Below are 23,864 nucleotides of genomic sequence, written 5' to 3' on the forward strand. Positions count from 1 at the left end.
CTGCGACCCTCCCGACACCAACCTGCGACCCACAGTTTGAAAAAGCCTATTGTAACTTCTAATAATAGAAGTAAACATACCTCTTCACTCACCTGAGGAAGGAGCAGCGCTCTGAAAGCTAGTGACACCGAAACAAACCTGTTGGACTTTAACCTGGTGTTGTAAGACTTCGTACTGTGCTCACCCCAGTCCAACGCCGGCATCTCCACATCACATCTAATAATAAAGTTCAACTATAGTATCCTTAATATTAATACATTTTTTAATGTTTAAAGTGCACAAATATTGGATGTCTTCTCGAACATTCGAAATCAAATCATTCGTACAATTGCCTTTCAGAAGGAACTTTGCATACAGACACCCATGGTTACATCCATCTCAGAAGTGAAAGGATTCATCAGTGGCAATGGACAGCTTTTGGCAACTCATGCCCGTGTTACTGGTGTTACTTTCTCACATTTAGTCAAGAATCTCCTCTTAAGTCAGTAGCATGAAAGTGAAAGATTTGCAAGTTTACATGTATTGCATTTGCCAAAGAATCCATTAACGAAAAAAAATGTTTACTCTGGTTGTATGAGGTTCACCTTTATTTCTCATTCCTGTTATAAATAATGAAAACTTTGAAATGTACCATCATGCATGTTACTTGGGTCAATCCACATCCATTTCTGGTATGATTTACCGGTGTATTGTATAGTATATCTATATTTCTTAAGTTAGTCCCTGCATGACTATATAGTCAAGTGATGCAGAACATAAGGTCACACATTTCAATTACTTTGAAATATATTATTTACAAATGTACAGTTTTAATTATATAAACAATAGTTTCTGCTCTCATTGCTTTACAATACTTCTAACTAAATGTAATAATTCATTCCTCTTTCAGCACCCTCTAAAATAAATGAAAATGGACTACACATCCAAATATTCGCCACACATTTATACAAAATCAGTTCATTAAAATTGTGCAACTTTCCCTTGCTCAGCTTCAATCTTCCATTCATTAAATATTTTGTCCATCATACTCCTTTCCTGCCAGCTTCCATTGTTAACTGTAGGAATTATTTTATCTGGTTTCAACCACTGCACAAATCTCTTCATCTCAAGATAGCTGCTGTGTTCACTGTAAGGAATACCTGCAACACAGCAATTTTAGAAATAGAAAATCAGACATTAGTAACAGGATGGATGCCAACGTTACCCTCAGCCCCTCCATCAATGTATGTATTATTTTGTAATGTTTGCACCATTATATTATTTCTCATTATTGTTTAATAACAAAGGGCGTGATTTTCCAGAAAAAATTCTAAGTTCATTTGTGGCGGGGTTTCTAAAAAAAAAAGGGAAATTCGCACTGGTGAGTTCCCCACCGCTATTCAATGGCACTCAATTTGGGCCCTAAAAAATTTCTCACCGGTTTAGCCAGAATTTCTTATAGCACTGGGGAGCTGAACAAACTGGGCCGCCAGTTTGAAAGGGTACCCTGATCTCTAAGTGAGCTTGTGGGTCCCCCACGCGCCCCCACCCATGGGCAATGTCATTCCCAATGGGCACTACCCCATATTCCCCCAAAGTGAGGACACCCCGCTGTTTTCTCTGGGTGCCCCCTCTCCTCAGCCCACTCCCCTACCCCAGCCCCCTGACAGCACCCCTCCCTTCCAGGACCCCCACCCGCCATCCCTCCCAGAGGCCCCTACTTAACTGCCCTGCATTCCCCCACCCTTCAAGACCCCCCCCATCACCCTAATTTCATGGTCATCGACCCCTTCAGCCACTGACCCTTGGCAGTGCCTCCCTGGCATCCTTGCACAGCCATCCTGGTATGCAGGCAGTGCTCCAGCCAGCTTGACAGTGCCACCCAGGCACCTTGGCAAGGTTCCAAGCAGAGTGTCAGGGAGCCACCCTGCACTGACCCAGACCACCCAGGGGTCTCCGATGGCCGAGAGACACGTTTGTGTGGACCAGTGCTGATCGCCACCCAGCTGCAGCCTCCCTGGGGAGGCTGGAGAATCAATGAAGACCGTAGGATACCGGGCAGGTAGGTCGCAAGTAGGGCTACGACCTACTTCAGCGTGCGCCGTTTGGACCCTTTTGGGCGGAAGTCCGACTCCAACATCTTGCGGGACTTGGGTAAATCCCATGAGTTGAAGAGGCTAATTGGAGGTCCGTTGGAGGCCTCTCCCGAGATTCTCTGGCCACTTTGTGCTCTCACTCAAGCACAATGCAACAAGAGAATCGCGCCCAAACAATCTGGTGGTGAAAAGGTTTGTAAGTTGCAAGTGCCTTGCCTGCCGATTGATCACATCATAGGGAACAAAACCTATCCCTTCGCCACAAAAACCTACCCTTTCTCCACAGAAATACTAAGTAAACAGTTTTATTTTTGAACATCCAATTTAATAATAAAGGTTTTTGAGGGAGGATGAGTAGGGGTGGATGCATGTGCATGGGGTTGCATGGAAAGAGGAGCAAAGAACTCAGCAATGCACAAAATATAAAATTCCTAGCATTTTTAAATTTAAGTATGAATGGGGTTTCATTTTCCTTTTGGCATGCTGCTTTTCTGCAAAAAAAACAACAACTATTCTAATTGAACACAACGCCAACATTTTACTGTTCTACTTTTACTAAATGCATGAAGCGTGCAAAAGAATATAGAGAAAAGAACTCCACACAGCTTAATATATACTTACCATAAATAGTAAACTTCCCTTGTACTCTAGGCTTGATGTCATAAATTGTGCCACTCAGGCCAGAATAGGTCCATCCAGTTGGTTTAAATGCCACAACTTGATCATACTTTCCTGGGTACTTACTCATGTGTGCTCGTAAACCCTAAAATCAAAAGAGTTTTTTTTTTTACTGTGTAATCAAATAGGGGGTTTTGAATAACCAACTTTTACTGACATTTGATCTTGCCCTTGCTTATGAATTATTTTTTGACCGATTGCCATGTGGCTTGGAGTTGGTGGTGGGGAATGTCTCCTAAAATAGAACTTTGGGCCTGTGAACTTGGAAAGCACAATGATGCAAATGCTCCTGCCTAAATTACCTTTCCCTCACTAAACAAGGTGTTGAGTAATGTTCGGAGAAACATAGCGCACTGAAAATATAAGCTAGCCACCATTACAGCCAATTTAATAGCTAATTCCCAGCATTCATGTGCTTTAGAAAAATGCAATTAATTACTTGAAGAACCAACTACCAAACAAATGCTAATGGTTTCATTATTAGGAGTTTGTTCTGCTCCATTGCATTTCATCCTTATTAGCTACTAATAATTTTTGAAACAGTTTAATCTTTTTATAGTTATTTAGGAACCATAGCTCCAACAAAAGATGTCCCCACTCTGTTTCAATACCAATTAGAAGCATCCCTCAAGCATGCTTTTCAGTGTAATCAGTCCCACATTCATCACAAGCTATAACTCCTAACAAAGCATAAACAAAAAATCTCCAAGTTTGTGAAAAACTGAAGTTTCTTAAAGCATTCATGTGCAAAACAAATAGACAACTAGAATTCTACAAGTCGATAAACAAAGAACATTAAGCACATGTGGCAGCATTCAGTCTCTTTACAGACCAAAAAGGACAAATGGAAAAATATTACAAAAGCAAAATACCACAGATGTTGGAAATCAGAAATAAAACAACCAAAAAAAAAGTGCTGGAAATAGTGCAGGTCAGACAGTATCTGTGGAGAGAAACAGAGTCAATGTTTCTAGTCGATGACTGATGAATGGTCATTAACAACACTTCAGTGATTTGACTGCTGTGTAGCAATTTGGGATATTCAGAGGACATTTTTTACAAGTACTTTAAAATCTTTAAAGTTCCTTCTCTTTTGCTGAATTAGCACATGTAAATTAGATGAATTGCAAAAAAGAATACATTTTGTTCACTGCAAGTTTAAAGTTCATGTTACTTTTCAACACTAAGTCATGTAATTCCTTTCTGAATCTACCCTGTCTAATCCTGTTTGAATTTTACAAGTTCCTATGAGATCCCCTCTCTCTCTTCTAAACTCCAGTGAATATAATCCTAACTGACTTAGTCTCTCCTCATATGACAGTCCCCCATCCCAGGAATCAGCCTGATCAACCTTTGCTGCAGTCCCTTCGTAGCAAGAACTTCCTTCCTCAGATAAAGGACACCAAAACTGCACACAATACTCCAGCTGTGGCCTCACCAATGCCCTATACAATTGTAGTAAAACAGCTCTAAAGCAATAATCAAATCCTCTCACTATGAAGGCCAACATAACATTTGCCTTCTTTACTGCCTGCTGCACCTGCGCGCTGGCTTTCAGCAACTGACACACGAGGACACCAAGGTCTTGCTGAGTATTCATTCACATGTGATGCTGTTGTCCCCAGTGTAACCTCCACGTGATTGTGGTCTAAGCTTTGTCTATGGCTCAGGAGTGCATCGTGGCACACATATGGTCACTGCCCCATACCATATCTATCCTCAGGCTGCTCAGTTCATGGGCTTGCTGATGACAGAATTGGAGACCCGTCATCTGGGCGTTGCGTTGCACTCACCTTGCCAGACCTCAAGGTCACAAGCACTTCCTGCACTGCACTCATGCCTTCGGACAACACTGCAGCTGTTCACCTCCTGAGCCAGCTCCAGCCTTTCCTGCTTGGTTGGGTTGGTTTTCTCCTGCCACTCTCTGGAAACAGTACACGCTTGCTGGGTTGTCATCGCCCCTAAAAGAGCCTCCAAGTAGGTGTTGGTAAATTATGGGACTGCTTCCACAGACGTCTGACATGCTGCTGCTCTGTCATTCCATAGAATACAACGTCCTCATTAATGTCTGCTAAGTGCCCACCACATGAACTCACCACACCCTTGCTACTAATTGGACGGCAAATATTCATGGCCATCTCCTTAAAAATTGCACCAAATGTCAGAGATCAATGTGCAGCTGGGCCCCAGAATCAGGATCTCAATCCTGAAATGGAAATCCAACCCATCCAATGGTTTTGGCATACTTCATTAATTATGCACGTGGGAGAAAATTGGACAAACTGGTTTGATAAATACACTGGTAGGTTAATTCTTTGTAATGTATACCCTAATTACCAAAGAGCAATTCTCCAAAAGTCTCTAGTTACTGCTTATAATCTACTAATTATAACATTAACCACAAAATTGAGGGGAAAATATTTAGCACATTAGATAAAAAGTGAATAATAGATAAGGCTAATTTAATATGCTGTAATAAGACAGTTTCATATGATCATAAAGTGAATCATTAACCAGTTTAAATGAAAAATTATTTGGTACCTTCGATAGATAACATTTACAATTATACAGATTCCATGTCATGCAATATGTCTGCTTAGATTCCTACAACTATAAAGAGCATATTTTTACCAATTAAAAAAAACACTGACGGGATAAAGTTCCTGTGTTAATGTTCAGCATTCAAATTACAAACTGGGCTGTTACTTTAAACAATGCTCAAAACAGTGTTCAAACATACCAAAAAACACTTCCAGCCTAGCATAAGAAAGAATACCAATCATTAAATGTAAACAATATAGTTTATCAAAGTAAGCTCAGTAGGTTAAGCAAAAAGAACATAGTATGAAAATGTAATTGTATCTACTAAATTACTTGCAAACAATAAATCCGTCTGCAATATTCCTTACAATTGTTTACATCAGTTAAGAGCAAAAATCTCCGATGAGATTTAGGGTAGAATGGGAAATACTGAAATTATCTTCTCTGTACAGGAATATCCCATCTTGTTGAAATGGCTTAATTAGCTCTTACCAGCTATCTCAGGAAACCATAAACTCAGGAAGTATATAGAGGATATCCCACAGAGACTAGTAAAATTTAACATTATCTCTCACGTGAGAATGCCAAAATAACAAAGTATTTTCCGGAGTTAAAAAGGTAATTCTAAATTAGACAAAAATGAATCCCAGTTCCAGTTTATGCCATTTAACCTCTTAAATGCAAATTATATATGGACCACAACATCGAGAATTATGTCAATTCAATCAGAATGTAGCAGATAGTGCTTTAATTTACAGTGAACTAATCCAAAGTATTGAATGCTTTCCACGTGCTGTTCCAGTTCTTGGCTATGTTTGTCAAACACAATACAGCCATATCTTAAGATGCAAAGTCCCAAACTTTTGAAAGTCGATCCCTGAACACCATCACTTTCCCCTCCTCCTTTAACACTTTCTTTAAAAGCCTACCCATGACCAAGGCTAGATTTTGAAGTTCACAGTGCTCTCCAATGACCTCAAACGAAGTTGCCCACAAAGATCGATCAATCTTTATGGCATGAGTTTCCCTTGGCTAAAGACAATTTAAATCTAGCACCAAGTCACGTGGATCTCCGAAAGTCCACTGCCAGCAGTGGTATCAGCAAGTGGGGTATGTAGCCAATTACAGGCAGAAAACGCAGTTAAAAATCACTAATAAATAGCCTTCACTATAAGATTTTGAAATAGAAGATTTTGAAGTAAATGATTGAATAAGTTAGAAACTAAAAACTGCAGAATATATTATAAAGAAATTTGATATTTCACTAACGTAAAATTCACTTTTCGGGGCCAGTGGGGGTGTTCAGCAATAATTATGAATTTAGTATACTATTAGAAACCCTGCTAATCTTATTTACCAAGCCATAACCTTTGCAAGACTAGCAGTGTAGAAGTGGAATTTTATATCAAAATCGACAAATTACTAGAGTTTACATTCGGGCAGAGGAGGAGAAAAAAAACCAAGAAACACCTTAACGTGTGTGTGTGTGGGTGGTGGGGGGGGGGGGGGGGGGGGGGGGGGAAGGAGGGGGGTGCGTGCGTACAATCACTGACAGTGGCTTCTGGATGCTGGATGCCAGTGGAGATGATGGGCATGATCTACCAGCCTTGTTGCGCCAGAACTGGGGGCGTGATGTGATGTGGGAGAATCCTCCCCCGGGCTTCCTGACAGCCAGTACGCCTCAAGAGATCTAACCAGATCTAACAAACTGAAGTCAGCTCTACCTTCACCATATCAAAACAGCCACCCAACATCTACGAGCCTCACCAAGGAGATCCCAGCCAAGCAGGGCAGCACGGTAACACAGTGGTTAGCACAGTTGCTTCACAGCTCCAGGGTCCTAGGTTCGCACCGTCTGTGCAAATTCTGCACGTTCTTCCGGTGTCTGCTTGGGTTTCCTCCAGGTGCTCCGGTTTCCTCCCACAGTCCAAAGATGTGCAGTTTAGGTGGGTTGGCAGTGATAAATTGCCCTTAGTGTCCAAAAAGGTTAGGTGGGGTTACTGGGATAGGGTGGAGGTGTGGGCTGGGGCTCTCTTTCCAAGGGTCGGTACAGACTCGATTGGACGAATGGCCTTCTTCTGCACTGTGATCTCTATGATTCACCATTCAGTACTCGTTCCCACAAAAAAGGACCGGGCGGAATGGTACCTGGAGATGGGGGGGGGGGGGGGGGGTCCTCCCACGCGATCAGAGGCCCCCCCCCCCGGTTGGCCTCTGGACAGGGTGGCACTGGTGACACCCAGGCAGCTTCGCACTTCAGCTTGGTAGTGCCATCTGGGCACCCAGGTAGTGCCAATCAGGTGTCAGACTGGCAGTGCCAGGGTGCCCTGGTAGCACCACCAGTTTGGCAGGAATACTGACAGGGTGCCATGCTGGCATTGTGCTCACACTGCAGCTCAAACCTGGGCTGCATGTGGTGGTGTTCAGGGGGCCAGAGAACTCCCAAACAGGTGAGTTGGGGATAGGGGGGTTTCAGGGCTTCGGGGGGTTTCATCAGGGGTCGCGAGATCGGTGCACCATTTAAAAATGGCACCCCCAATTCCTTCTTGCACTCAAGGAGCTCCGCTAGTCAGAGCTCCTCAGTGCAGGAAATGTGGCCTCAGCAGGGCGTCCCCGTCGGGGCACAAAAACAAGAGCGTACTGATAAACTGCGGGGTCTTTCCCAGCGCTTAACCCGCACAGAATGGCAGAGTTTTATTTTGGTTAGATCGTGCCTTATATTTTGCAAACAGAGCTGGAGACAAGTGCTTTTATTTTAAAAGCTCCGATGGATATTAACAGAAGTTAGAATAGAATGCAACTTGGAAAAAGTTGTTGAAATCAAAAATAAAATGACAAAGTCAAGATTTTAAATTGCCCAATGAATACTATTTAAGGGGCTGGTTTTGCACAGGGCTAAATCGCTGGCTTTGAAAGCAGACAAAGGCAGGCCAGCAGCATGGTTCAATTCCCCGAACAGGCGCCGGAATGTAGCGACTAGGGGCTTTTCACAGTAACTTCATTTGAAGCCTACTTGTGATAAATAGCGATTTTCATTTCATTTCATTTAGACCATGTACTCCATTTAAAATAAAAGATCTCTTACTTATGCAGTTTCTCAAATTCGAGATGGAATTCATTCAAAATTGTGAAGTCATACAGATGTGAAACTTTAACAGGGTTTCTCTCTCCACAGATGCTGCTAAACCTGCTGAGCATCCCAGCATTTTCTGCTTTTATTTCAGATTTCCAGCATCTGCAGCATTTTGTATCAATTCAAAATTTGTGTTTGAAAGAAAACAGAAATAGGCTAATATCAGAGTTATTATCACAGAGCTATTAGAATTGTTTTAACTAGATGCAAAATATACTCACCAAGCTGATACAAATCAGAGTGAAAAAAGTTAAAAAGTTGAAATTTTAAAAATCAGAACAAGACACAGAAGTTCACGGAATTTTAAATATCTGCAAATAGTTTGGTGGGTGGGTTTTAACGCAACTGAACTGATCCAAGAAAATGACATGTTTGTGACCGATGCAACATTAAGGGTACATTAAAAAATGTTTGAATTTCAATCATCAATGTTTAATTTAAAAAACTATATAGCAAATATGGGTTTAATTTCAAAGAGGAAGCACTAGATTACGTTTAAGGTTGTCACACAACTGGGTGCTCAATCACTACCATTATTTGAGACATCAAACCACTACTTCCACTGTTATGATCCATATACTAATTAGCCAATTAACAGAAGTGAAAACCATTAACCAGTTTGACTTTCCAATTAACTTGTATGAAAAAGAACACCAATTGAACATTGCTTCCAAATGCAAATAGAGCACAAATAACCATAACATGAACCAAAGCAGAATTAGATTTTTTTTTAAATGCTCGACATGAAAGTGCGCTGATAAGCTCCATCATGAGACGAGATGAAGTAGCTCCATCATGAGACGAGATGAAGTAACTTGGGTACTAACAGTAGGATCTGTCCTAAAGATTAATACTTCAATAATATGGCAGTCAACTGAAATGTTGTGGGTTCAGAGACACATTTGACCATTCAAACTTGATGTGGTCCCTTCTATGGGATAATAGAATACGGTCTAGTCTATGATAATGAAGTTCAAGCATTACTGTTCATGAGGCCAGTGGACAGGAGAGTTACCAATGTAATTTCTCGTATGTGCCAATATATTCCAAGCTACCTGGGGATTAAAGGAAATACATAAGAAATATTTATGACCAGGAATGAAAGGCCTCCAGGTTGATATGGTCTTCATCTCTCAAACAGAAATACTGAAGCCTATTGACATCCAGGGTTAAACAAATGGCTACCTGTAAGTGGACCTTCCAATCGAAGGTGATCAGGGAACACTAGTTGCTATATTGCCCAACCCAACTAAAATTCGGCTGAATAAATAACCTTATTATTCTAGAAGCATTGCATCTTGTTGATTTAGCCACTACTAGTGTTGACCAACTAAGTGCTTAACTAACATTATTATTATTGTCAGGAAGCATTTCAGTTACTCTTTAAAATGGACCAAAAGAACTACTATAGTGCCTAACAGATGAGCTTATTATTAGGAATTCCTGATTCTGTCAGAAGAGTATGCTACTGGTAACAACATTGGGAAAAGTCACATTAGAAGGGTCTCATAAACTCGTTTCCCTGGGTCACATTCTGGAAGATGCCAAATTCTGTGTAAACTTGTGACCACGAGCAAATACATAGTGAAAATCTATTGCTGAGGAAAAGCCAAATGGGAGCACTTTGTATCGACAACTTTTCTCCATGAAATTTAATCCAAGAAACTCTCTTATGGTAAAGTAGTAATTCTCCTTTTGTACCAATGGTCAATTATTTTATTTTGCCCTCTATTTTATCTGTACACTGACATATACACAGTATGGGACTGATGTTATCATATATTTTAAAACGTGTAGCTTTCCCTTTTGTTTCAAGGGTTGATCCGAAAGGGACAACATATAAATGGTACTTTATGGAGGATCATCAACTGGTGACACTACCTTAGGGGACATAAAAATACAAAAAAAAAAGACATAACAGATACCACTAATCGAATTTACTCAAGAAAGGCATACAGTTTCTACAGATTCAGCCACAAGTGACCTGATGTGAGACTAAGAGTTTTAGCAAGGGAAAAATAAAACAGTAGCACAAATTCTGTGATGTGGTGTAGGAGAAGGAAAATATGTGCAATGTCTTCCGTATTTATTTGTTTGTTTACAAATGGCGATTGAAGTTAGAGTTAGTCTGTAGCGTTGCAGGGTATCAGCATTATCAAACAATGCTTACAAAGTTAAGTTCCAATTAATTAGGCTATGGGTTCGAAATATGCTTTCTTCAAGTTTACACTAACTTTAAAGAGAATAATTAGATTTTATATTCAACATATAGATTATAACTGACGCATATGACACATTAACTGTAAAGTCCAAGATCCCTTAGAGAAGGAAGCGTTCAAGATAACTTACCTTAAAAGTAATTTGCATCATAGGCAGTAAATGAAGTTGAGAGTTTTCCCAGTCCATTGTGATGATAGAGTTCACTTGCTCAGATTCCAAACATTGTAGAATTTCTAGTTTATTTCGAGTAATACAAACTTTACATCCAAGTACCTCAGCTAAAGCTTTAAAAGAACAATGCACAGTTGGAGAAAACAATTATAAAATCTTATTTTAGTTTGTCCCTCCCATTTCTCTTCTGAATATCCAAAGAGAAATATAATTACATTTATATAAATTACAAAAAAGGTGCATAAGGTCCAAGCTAATTGAATGCCATGCCACAACATATTAAAAGTGTGCTAACAAGTTGATTTACAGGTAGAGCTTTGATAGTTAGAAATTTAACTCGGACATATTTACTTTGGTTTTTAAGGCTGGTTAAAATGGCAACTTTACTCTGGACCATCATGGTTCAAGTATCAAGATTACGAAATCTACCATTGAGATTGCCTTGATTCTGAGCACTCATTAACCCAGAAAGCACACTTATTTCCACTTTCCCTCAACAAGGAAGCTGATTTGATGTAAATCAGACAAGCATCTCCGTTAGGTGAGAAAAATATACAGGAGATCACAGCAGAGTGATCAGCACAACTTACTTTGTATTCTTGGTTTAACTGTATTGTAGGTAGTTTTAGGCAGAGGTTCAGCATGGCAAAGACTAAAAATTTTGGCCTTCGTGCTTTTTGGGTATAATAAATTCTTCTCTCAGAAGCTTATTTCTAAATTCTTTTATTTCATGCATGCTTGCAGGGATATTAATCTTCCCTCCATATCGTCCCCCCCATATTGGTTCAAGCATATAAAATTAGGAGCAGGAGTAGGCCACCGGCCCCTTGAACCTGCTGTCATTCAATAATATCATGGCTGATCTGATTGCAACTTCAACCCCACATTCCTGCCTACCCCCGATAACCTTCCATGTCCTTGTTAATCAAGAATCTTCCATGTCCTTGTTAATCAAGAATCTATCTAGCTCTGCCTTCAAAATATTCAAAGATTCGGTTTTCACTGCTCTTTGAGAAAGAGTTCCAGAGTCTCATGACCCTCAGAAAAGATTTCTCATCTCCATCTTAATGGAAATTATTTATTTTTAAACAGTAACCCCTAGTTCTAGATTGTCTGACAAGAACAAACATCCTTTTCACATCCACCCCTCAGGATCAGGTTTTGATCAGGGCTCTCCTCTTACCCTTCTAAACGCCAGTGGATACAAAGCTAACCTGTCCAACCTCCTTCAGAAGACAGCCTGCCCATTCGTGATATTGTTACCTTGTTAATGGGCAAATAGTCAAAAATTACCAATACTGAAGAACAAAGCCCCTTTTCAGGCATTCCATGAAGTATCTTATACTACGCAGGATTACAATTTTTCAAATTCAGAACTAAAGAATATTCAGACAAAGCTGAACAGAGCTCTCAGGAGGCCTTACCTTCACGCTATCCCATTTAGCTCCTCCAATACATGGCCACATCATTTTAGCTAGTCCCTTTCACACAAAAACTAACAGGCCTTTTGGATATGATGCTAGCAAGCATATTCACCATTAATTGATAATTAGAAGGTGCAATTACTCCCATTTCTAAACAATTTAACAGTTTAGCTGGGGGAGGGGGGAGGGAGGAAGAGGAATCTCTCACACGCGGAATGCTTGTTGCATGACATGATATTCTTACCAAGGAAAACTCGCTCTTTTCCAATTGAATAAGTACCACAGACAATCAACGTCCTAGGATTCATCATTACAGTTTCAAAAGCAACATTAGCAGCAAACTGGATGGCTTCTTGCTGAGAAGGAAAGGTGTATTCTGGACTGCAGTATCTGCCAAAACAGACAGCACTTCACTCAGGAAGCAGTAATCCAATTCCATAATCATAAGAATGTCAAATATCTTAATTAGAAATTCATCATTAAAGTATCCTTGAACTCTTTTCTCACTATTGCTATTTTAGGAACAGGTGTGTGAAAAGCAGTGTGTGGTTCTAGATCAATAAATTATTTCACAGTTCACAAGTATTGCATATTGACAATGGAAAGAGAGCAAAATTGGCTGAATTTCAAAAAAATGCAATTGTGTTCTGCTTTTTTGTTACAAGAGCTCATGAACTTTGCTGAACCAGTTTTCCCAATAGAAAATCACTGACTAGGCATTGGTGTGACTACAGCAATGCCATTTTATCACAATGTTATTAGAAAATACCTTGCACACAATCTGGGTAAACGTGTTTCACATGTCCATTTGCTCTTCCACCAAAGTTTGGAATTCGAATATGAACTCAGATACAGCATATCTTAGTGCAGTTTCTTAAGATTTTGTTTAGCTGTTATGAGCAGTATTTGACTTGTTATTGTAGAGAATATTGACTTGTACAACAAGATGTTCCAGATCTGCTAGCTCTCCATCTAGAATGTGGTTGGATGCTGCATGCCTATTGCCATCACTTGGAACTGCTTGTTATTATTGGCAATTGGTGCAGTTGACCCCAGCACCCCACTCCATACAATGCTGCTGGTGTTTCCACGATGCTGAAATCTAATGTTTATTGTGTTGCACATTGGTAATTTACTGAACCAATAAGCAGTAACTAAGGAAATAAAGCATAGATGACAATGATAAAAAACATTCACATAAAGCTAGGACGTAATGCATCAGACAACACTGGTTTAAACTAAAATATTTTCACAAAAACATACTATTCTTTTATTCAAGTAATAAATATCTCTTACGTGGTATCCAGATAAAGAATATGAATCTTTTGCCCCATGAGATGAGTATCGCGCTCCATGGAGGTATTAGCTCGAAAATCACCAGTGTGCAATAGTGTTTTACCGTTTGGAAGCTGGAACAGCAGCATGACAGCACCTGGACAGCTGCAGAATATTTACAGGTGATTGAAGTTAGGATAGAGGTACTAGTTTTATAGTGCAAAAAACAAATTTAGACTCATTAAATATTTGAACGTCAAAGGAATTAGTGAAAACCTTTGCAGTTTTTACTTTAAGCTTACTTTAACATCACTTGCCAGCATCAAGGTCTTTAACAGCACGGACAATGAAAGCAATAGTAAGGGGAAAATCTAGGAACAGGATTGGGCCTTTGAGCTTGACCCACCATACAAAAAATTATGGCTGATCTGTGACCTAACTACACATACGCAAAGGAAAGTAACAAAAATTCACTAAACTCAGATTCAAAAATAATTCTTGACCCTTTTGTGGAAGAGTGTTTCAAAATGTCACTGTCCTTTCCTCATCACTCCCCAAAACAAAGTCTGTCCCTAATTTTTAGACTATACTCCTAGTCCTAGACTCCCTAAATCGCTGGCTTTGAAAGCAGACCAAGGCAGTACGGTTCAATTCCCGTACCAGCCTCCCTGAACAGGAGCTGGAATGTGGCGACTAGGGGCTTTTCACAGTAACTTCATTTGAAGCCTACTTGTGACAATAAGTAAATTTCTTTCTTTCTTCTAACTAGCAGAAGAAGCTCGACCCTTATTCTCCCAACTTTCCTGCTCTATTGCCAGCAGGCACACTTCCAACTCTTACCCACCAACCTAAATATTGCACAATTTCACGCACTTCTGGGGCATGCATGCGCCTGCCGAGCAACGTCAAATTCTGGCCATGGAAGAAAATGGTAATCCAGCGTTTAAATCTCTACAGGGATTGTAACACCAATTTATGGTGGTGTCTGATGAAAGACAAATGTTGGTCAGAACAATTGAAAGTCCTCTATCCTTCTCTGAATAGTGGTATGGGACTTTTTACATTCCCATGAGCAGACTGATAAGACCATGGTTTCACATAAAGTGAAAGATACCTCATCTAAAAATACAATACTCCATGGAAGCGCCAGTGTCAGTTTTGATAGATGTTCAAATACTGCAACGGGACGTGAACCCAACACTGACAGGCAAAACTGCTACCACAGAATCAAGGCTGATATATGACGATATATCAAGTCTTCAGAAGAAGCTATATATAAAGTATCTGGAACTCATCACGTGTTTAACCCAGTACTTGCTTTCACTTAAGTGTTATTTGAAGCATGTGTTACAACTTTTTTTAAAAAAAATTAAATCTTGGTGGAAAAATATACCATGCCAGAAAAACAAACTTTAGCAGTAAGTACAGACCAAGGGAGATGAAAGGACATTGAGAAATTGTCTCAGGATTAACTGAGTCCTGTGGAAACTGCATGTCAAATTGTTTAACACAGTAAGGTGTCCAAATGCTATAAATTAAGATTGTTACAAATTTTAGCTTTAATTTATAAATCAGCATTACACATTTGCTGAATGTCTATAAATCATGTAAAATGGAACAAAATGTACAGTAAGCAGAACAACTGCAAGACTATACTTTTACCTCAGGAACAAATCTAACTTTAACCAAGGCTAACCGTTTTCCATGTCTTCTTAAGAGAGTCTGGTGGAGTCAGAACACCCTCAATATAGTAGTCATGTAAGCAAGCTTGTAACAGAAAATGTGCAGGCCTAAATATCCCAAAATATGTAACTTGAACATTCAGGCAGCAGAACTGAGAACGCCAGACAAATAACTAGTCATAAGTAGGAATACAAGGTGCAATGACTGGTGTTTAGGTACTTTACATTACATTGAAACAACTCACCTGACTACACATCGGCCTCATTTGCAGCTGAAAACATCTTTCATGCCTTTGTTAATTCTAGACTTGCCTATTCCAATGTTCTCCTGGCTAGTCTCCCACATTCTACTCTCTATACTTGACATCACCCAAAACTCTGCTGTCATTGTCTTGACTCTCACAAAGTCCCATTCACCACAAACCCATGTTTGTTGACCTACAAAAAACAATACAGCAGAGGAACAGGCCATTTGGCCCTCCCAAGCCTGTACCGGTCATGGTACCAACCTTTGCCAAAACCCTCAGCACTTCCTAGTGCCGTATCCCTCAATGCTTGTCAAGTTGCCTTTTGAATGCCGTTAATGTATCTGCTTCCACACCTCCCCAGGCAGCCCGTTCCAGGCACTCATCACCCTCCGTATAAAAAAAACCTGTCTCGCACATGTCCTCTAAACATTGCCACACTGGACCTCACCGGACCTTAAACCTATGCCCCATAGTGACTGACCCCTCCACCCTGGGAAAGAGTGCCTGCACATCCACTCTATCCATGCCTCTCAATCTTGTAGACTTCTATCAGGTCACCTCTCAACCTCCGTCGTTCTAATTAAAACAGTCAGCGTCTATTCAGCCTCTCCGCATAGCTAACACCCTCCAGGCCAGGCAACATCCTGGTCAACCTCCTCTGCATCCTCTCCAAAGCCTCCAAACCCTTCTGGTAGTGTGGCTACCAGAATTGTGCGCAATACTCCAAGTGTGACGTACCACGGTTCTCTCCAACTGTAGCATGACTTGCCAGTTTTTATACTCGATGCCCCGATCAATTGAAGGCAAGAATCCTATATGCTTTTGACTACCTTGTCCACTTGTGTTGCCACTTTCAAAGATCTGTGACTTGCACACCCAAATCTCTGACTTTCTATATTCCCAAGAGCTTTGCCGTCGGTATATTTCCCCTCTTATGACAGACCTACCAAAATGCATTACCTCACATTCGTCTGGATTAAACTTCATTTGACATTTCTCTGCCCAAGTCTCCAACCCATGTCCTGCTGTATCCTCTGACAATCCTCAACACTATCTGCCACTCCACCAACCTTGGTGTAACCCGCAAACTTACAAATCAGACCAGCTATATTTTCCTCCAAATCGTTTATACTACAAGCAACAGAGGCCCCAGCACCGATCCCCATGGAACACCACTAGTCATTACCTTCCATCAGCAAATCACCCTTCTACTGTTACCCTCTGCCTTCTGTGAGCGAACCAGTTCCTACATGGGTGAGAATTCTCACCCTTTTTTTCAAATCCCTCCTTGGCTTCATCCTCCCAAACTCTAACCCCTTCCTGCCCTACAATCCTCAAGAAATATCTGTGCTCACCTAATTCTGGTCTTTTATGCATTCCCAATGTTAACTGCTTCACCACTGCTGGTCATGTTTTCAGTTACCTAGCCCTAAACTCTGGGATTTCCTTCCTACACCTCTCCAAATCAAATTTCGGTCATCTGACCTAATATCACCTTGGTGGTTCAGTGCCACTTTTCCTTTTCTAACAGAAATGAAGGATAATTGTTAATTCTCTACAGTTGCACAGTTGTTTCTTATAACCATAACTTGACTGCAAATCAATTTAAAGTTTGTACATCATTGAAACAAACACTGAGAAATATCTTATCTGTATAAAGCCAGTTTTTGTCAGCTTAGTTGTAGAAAACCCAATTATAGCTGATTATTAGAGACAGAAATCATTAACGCCAAAAGATTGGGTTTGGTAAAGTTTTTTTAAACATGCCAGAAATGACAGATTGAGAAGTTTAGGGAATAAGTTCCAGACAGAGGTGACTGAAATCTTATCACGAATGGCTGGCAAAGGGGGAAATAACTAATAATAATGGGGGAGTTGGAAGTGGTTTTGGGGACAGAATTTAAGACTAGACCAATCTTAAGTCTATGGAGAGATATGAAGATGAAAGATTTAATCCTAATATACTGGGTGCCAAGAAGGATAGCAATGAAGACCACACAAGAACCAAGCTTTTATGCTTCAAACAATTTTTGATTTTGCAGAGGGCAAAGGATATGGAACCAACAGGAATCTGTCATGGAATTAAAGGTTCAGAAGAGGGAATTACATTGTGAGAATGTTGGGGATAAAAAAAGGTGGGACCTGGGAGTACAAAACCCAAAGACAAAGATTGTGTAGGCCAATGCAGAATTGTAACAGCCGATTGTAGGGCCAGTAGACATTAAGTTGAGAGGTTGACCACACTAAAGAGTGATTGCGGTGATAATATCAGTACATTGTGATGGAACACAGAAGATACTTACTGGTTTGCATCCAAAAGCACCACCTTAACGCCATCCACAACACATTCAGAATTCATGGGTAGACTGGTGACATACTGAGCCTGCACTTTCAGCTTAGATATCACCAAATTGCCTGTTATCTGAAATTTACACAAAAATGTTTTAATAACCGATTAAGTTGCCTGTCTATTATGGTCATATGTGCATAGTACAGCCGTCCAGCAACTACACTTAATTAGTTGAGCAAATCACCACATATGGGGGTTGGGGACAAAAGTTTAAGAACTGGCAATGTATCCTCATCCCTACTATTTACATGTCCATTGGGGATAGGTTCCATGCCTAATCTTTGTGGCCAGGATGGATGAGGCTTCCAAGAAATGCTTCAGTCTTAACGAGTAGTCCGTAACATCAAGTCATTTTTTGAATGCTCTTGCCTAATAAATGTCAAACTTTCCGAAAGAAACAGATTTTTGGAATGTACAAAAGTAGTTTTTGTCCTTGGACAGCAACAAGATCAGAATGGGCTCAGAATGAGTCACAATTAATAGTACTAAGTCAAAGATATAAAATTACTAGAATATACAGCTAGATAGGCCATTTGGTCCATCCAGTCTGTGCTGGTTTATAGCCCACCTGAACGAGTCTCCTCCATTTCAGCTACCTAATCTCAGCCTGTGAGCATATCCTTCACCCCTTTTCCCACATACCAGTCTAGGTTTCTTTTGAAAGCATCCAAGCTATGTTCCTCAGTGAAAAGATTTCCCCCGATTGGATTTATTAGTATCTATCTTGCCCCTGGTATTGGATTCTCCCACAAGTGGAAAGATTATTTTCACATCTACCTGACCAACCCTTACATAAAAGATTTCTTACAACACCAGGTTAAAGTCCAACAGGTTTGTTTCACCTGAGGAAGGAGCAGCGCTCCGAAAGCTAGTGACATCGAAACAAACCTGTTGGACTTTAACCTGGTGTTGTAAGACTTCGTACTGTGCTCACCCCAGTCCAACGCCGGCATCTCCACATCATAAAAGATTTCAGGTGACCTCAGTCTTCTTCCATTCAATCTTTCCCAAAAGCTGCACCCCAGTTCTAATACTGTTCTTGTAAACCTTATGCTGCATCTTTCCTTTATGTCAGCTAGATGTAAGCCTACGTGTGACAATAAAGATTATTATTAGATTCCCAAGTTTAGCATCTGCTGATTTTAATTTTAAATTACTTGCTCCCAAGTCCAAATTGACTTTTGAAAACAGTGCTATAAGCAGCAACCACAGGATATATATTTTTTTAAAAATAAAGTAACATTAACCATTCAAATTTTAAATCTGAGGTAGTGATACTATAGAAGTATGACCAGTTATAAACAACTTCAACTTGAGTTCTCAATAGGAATACAAACTAGTCTTCAATATTCAATGGATTTTTTTTTTGTATAGCTCACTGTAATTTGTAATTAGTAGCACTAGAAATAATGGCAGTATTACTGCCATTACAAAATGTTTACAACAATAAAGTAATAAAAACAGAAAATGCTAGATATATTTTGCAGGTCAGGCCTTGGACCGGAAACACTAATTCTGTTTTGCTTTCCACAGATGCCGAGTATTTCCAGCATTTTGTTTTTTTATTTCAGATGTAAATTGTAGCATCTGTAGAATTTTACTTTTGTTTGACTACAATGCAGCATTATCAAATAGAAAATGCTGACTAGCCACAGGTACAACTACAGTGGCAGTTATCTGGATTCTTCGGCTGCGCCCACCCGCCGAATGGAAATTCCTGTCCAAGGTCAATGGACCTTTACATGCTCCGCGTCCCATTCATGGCGATCTTGCAGCAGGCGTGGCTGAAGAATCCAGCCCATTGTTTTCCATTAAAATTAGTGCATATGGTTAAAACACTTGGCTCACTTACAGGTGAAGTACATCTATCGGTTATATTTACTGAACATCTACATAAATTTAGTAAGCAGGGGATGTAAAAGCATTCAATGATCAAAAAAACACTGGTGCACGTTGCTCTTCAATTTACCATTTTATCAATAATTGCACTAAAGGTTAAAATACACAGGAATACACATATACATTACATACCAACACATTGGGTGTAGCTGTAACTATAATAATCAAGGCTAGACCCAGGGTGGTGATAAAAATTTGTGTTCCAAAACTAAATTATTCAAGGCCAGACCCAGGATGGGGATAAAAAATTGTGTTTGTGTAAAGAACATATCCGAGACTTTATCATTCAAGTTCTACTTCTATTATTCTATTCTAGGATTCTATTAGTTGCATTTCATCAATTTGTTTAAACACACTCGTACAGACTTACTGTGCTGCAGTAAATAGGACATTTAAAATTCTTGGTAAGGCCTCCATAATGATCTGAATGAAAGTGGGTAAGGAAGTAGGCAGAACAACCCTCAATAACACCATATTGGAAGGCATCCACTGTGAAATTAGATCCTGAAAGAACAAAGATCAGTTGTGAGGCAGATTGTTTGCTGTTGTACAATACAAATATTCAGGATTTTTCAAACTTTTCAAAAAGAATCAGTCATGACCTGAAGAGAGTTCTGACACAGCAAATATTTATTTAGGAGGTGCCTGCATCTTAAATCACACCAAATCCCACCGCCCTGACATTAGTGTGATGTGTGTGTGTTCATCCTCTAAACTTCTTGCCGTTCCTTCAAGATGCTTATTAAAACCTATATTTTGATCACACTTTTGGCCTGGGATTAAGTAGGGTGCTCTTTCCAAAAGGGCTAGTGTAGACTCAATGGACTGAATGGCCTCCTTCAGCTCTGTAAATTCTATGATTCTTCATGTTATCATAAATAATACATTTTCCAGGTTTGTGGCCAATACGTGCGACAGGTTTGCATTAACCAGAAAAGCACATTCTCGTGCTTTTAAACCCGCCCCTCCCAGAGTTCAGACTCTGAGGAAGGCGAGGTGGAGGATACAGTGAACATTGGCCTTCATTAAAAGCTTCAGAAAAAGGACAACGCAGTTTTCGGTCTCAGGATTAGAAATGCAGACAGAAATTTGAAAATGTGAAGCTTTTTTCATTAGAAATGAAAGTTATGGGATGATAAGAACAAGGCTCGTTATACAGAAGCAGACCATTTGCTGGGATTGATTGAGTGGGTCTAGAACAAGGGCCATAGATACAAGATGAACTGCAAGAAATTAAGAGAAAACTTCTTTGCACAGACAGCTGAGGATCTGTGACATTCATGCAAGTGTTTTAATACTGAAGATTGGATTGACTGAGTGGATGGTAAATGAATAGTAAAATGGAATGGAAACAAGGTTTGGACTATTTGTTTGCAAGAAGGAAAGACAAACATGGATTCGTTAGACCGAATGCTTGTTTCAGTATTGAAATTTCTATGTATTTAATCAACAAATTACAATTTAATAAGGGCATCAACATGCAAATCTCCTTAACCAACTTTTACAATTTACATCTGCTCCATCTTGTCTAATAGACTATCAGTTAACCAGCATCGGATTTCATCTATATCTGAAACGTTACTCTTACTATTTGTTGCTTGCGTGTTATCACTGGAGATGTGAGAAGGATGGCTCATCAGTATTAGAATTAAGAACTATTGTAAACTTTAGATTCTCTGGAATGCTCGTAAAAACGAGAACATAAGTAGGTTCTGATTATAGAAAGCAGTACGCATATAAAATTACATTCTTCTACTTTACACAAATATACCATGACATAGTTGCTTATAATTTGACACCTGGTCACTGTCCAAAGAAAATAAACTGGTTGTGAGCAAAGTAATTTTCATAAAATGATGGTTTACCTGGAATCTTCTTGTAAAAGGGGCATTGCTTATTTTTTTGATATGCGCTTCTTTGTCTTTTTGTTCTTGATGGTCGTCCATCAGCAAGCTCTGTTTGAAGTTTATCCATAGTGCAAGATTCATCACCTATAGAGCCTTCTATTTTCCTCTTCTTTTGGCTTTGTCTTCTTTCATTGTATGAAACCTCTGAAATCAATTCCTTTGCTTTTCCTTGAGGTATATTTGTTGGGCATTCTTGCTCTTCCTTGATTTTTGGCTGAAGTCCAAAAAAAACTCCAATATCAGTTTGCTTTAATTCTTTATTTATACCAATCCTCTTGGGAATTTTTATAGGGCCTCTTTCCAGCAAGCCTGGTGATGCCATTTCCAAAGGTTTTGTTCCACTTTTTTGAACTCCAAAGCTGTGCAGAGTTTCAGGATGAGAGCTGCCCTGTTTCACAATGCTGAACGAAGGCAAAACTAGTGAGTGCTGAGGTACTGATGTCTTTATGGGACAACTAGAATTGTGTCTCTCTTCTTCTCTTGTTTGGCAGTCACAAGGTTTTTGCACGATAACATTTTGAATAAGTTGCAATGATTTGATTGGTTCCTGTTTAATTTGTAGGGGCTCTAGTAAATGATCAGAACTGGAGTGTACTGGTTCCAATTTAATCAAGTTTGATTCAGTTAAATTAGGTTGTGACCAATTATTAACCTGTTCAACCTTCTCATTATCCAATGGATTCCAGTTAATTGCTGACAATACAGCCTTTGCCTGTTGTGGTTGGGTTGCAATACCGTTTCTATTTTTAGTTATAATATTGGCACTGTCAGTTAATAGACTGGAATCTGGATCAATAGCAATAGTCTCTATGTCAGTTGTGACCGTCTCCTTAAATCCACTAGATTTATGAAACAATTCCTGCCCATGGTTTTTAAGGTCCCCAGAGTCAGAAAATGTGTCATCTTCCAGTTTACAATTATGATTAATAGTTTGACCATGAAACAATCTTCTCCTTGTAAAAGATAACATATTTTGATCTAGAATGTCGCCACTACAAACGGGAGAGTAACTAATATCATCCTGGTTATTGTTGGCATTTGAAGCAAGTACAAAAGCAGATTCATCATCTGAAAAACTTTGTAGCTCTACTATTGTGCTATTAACTTTTGCCACATTATAAAATCTGTCAATATTAATCCCAGGTTCTATTGCAACTGTTAACTGTGGCGCTGAACAATGTAATTTTCTGAGTAGGTTACTAGGTGACACATCATCCTTTGAAACTTTTTCGGAAAGGGAAGTCACTCCTTTTGTTACTTTTGCAGCTTTGAATTTGCTTGAGCTTTTCTTTGTTGCTTTGATGGCAGGTGATTTTAGCAGTAGTAGAGCATTTTGATTTTTGTTTGTCAGATGTTCTCCAATCGGGGAAAACTGGCTATTCAACAAGGATTGGTCATTATTGTTAAAATCCGGTGAAACTACAAGGGCACCTCTCACTGAACTGCTGGGAAATGTTGATTGAACATCGCTCTGGCCCAATGCTCTTTTTTCAGCAAGTAGCGAGTGGGAGTAGCGTTTGTAGTGATTTGGAATTGTATTGTTACAAAGCAGTCCATCTGGGCATTCTGTTAAAGTAAAGTGAACTAATTTGTTAAGGAATCTTATCAATTCAATAGGCAATCAAATGTCTTCCAAAAAGATCTGCTGGTAAAATATATTAATTTCTCATTTATTGAATTTTAAGTTTGAAATTACTTTTATCTAATCTCTCAGTTTTCATTTCTAAAAGATAACTGCCATTATCAGTAAAATAGTTTTATTAATATTTGATTAATCATGCTGTACAATTCCATTTTGAAAATCCCAATGATTAAATTTTGTAAGTAAACTTTTTTGGCATGAAGTCTAACCAGCAAGTATATCCAATTTATACCTGTTTTTATTCTGATCTTACCATTTACACCAGCATTTCTATTGAATATCATTTATGTCTGAATACTATTTGAACCGGTTTAACTTAATTGTAAGCAACAAGGCCCCAAAGAACTTGGAGGGAGGGGTCCAGTTTTTAAGCACTCCCAAACCTCGGAAAAAGGAGTAGACAGCTCGTCCTCCAATTTCAAATACCATTTTCCAGAGTTTCTAGTGATTCAACAGCATTTCCCCCCTCACAGATTACCAATGAAATTGACACCAAAGTTAGTCGGAAGAAGGCCTATAATTTTGGTGATGGTAACCTTCAGGCCCTCCTTAACAAAATAGAGGGCAGGTGGACTCTCTCTCGGGCAAAGCTGGAATATGCAGGCAACTGAAAAAGAAA

The 23,864-nt window shown here is 39.5% G+C and overlaps 1 protein-coding gene across 2 annotated transcripts in view; it reads right to left on the reverse strand.

Moving 5' to 3' along the window:
* Positions 1-244: 244 nt before the first annotated feature.
* Positions 245-23,864, reverse strand: part of dclre1a (DNA cross-link repair 1A (PSO2 homolog, S. cerevisiae)) — a 45,013-nt gene continuing 21,393 nt past the window's right edge. The window contains exons 2-9 of one of the 2 annotated variants that reach the window (XM_072479437.1): positions 21,562-23,169; positions 20,067-20,200; positions 17,751-17,869; positions 13,539-13,682; positions 12,487-12,632; positions 10,777-10,931; positions 2,697-2,838; positions 245-1,139 (exon numbers count right to left, since the gene is read on the reverse strand). In XM_072479437.1, coding sequence (XP_072335538.1) covers positions 961-1,139; positions 2,697-2,838; positions 10,777-10,931; positions 12,487-12,632; positions 13,539-13,682; positions 17,751-17,869; positions 20,067-20,200; positions 21,562-23,169 — 2,627 coding nt within the window. In that variant the 3' untranslated portion in view covers positions 245-960. The other variant, XM_072479438.1, reaches the window with a different exon arrangement.

This window comes from Scyliorhinus torazame, chromosome 16 (assembly GCF_047496885.1).
Source record: "Scyliorhinus torazame isolate Kashiwa2021f chromosome 16, sScyTor2.1, whole genome shotgun sequence".
Taxonomy (NCBI): Eukaryota; Metazoa; Chordata; class Chondrichthyes; order Carcharhiniformes; family Scyliorhinidae; genus Scyliorhinus; species Scyliorhinus torazame.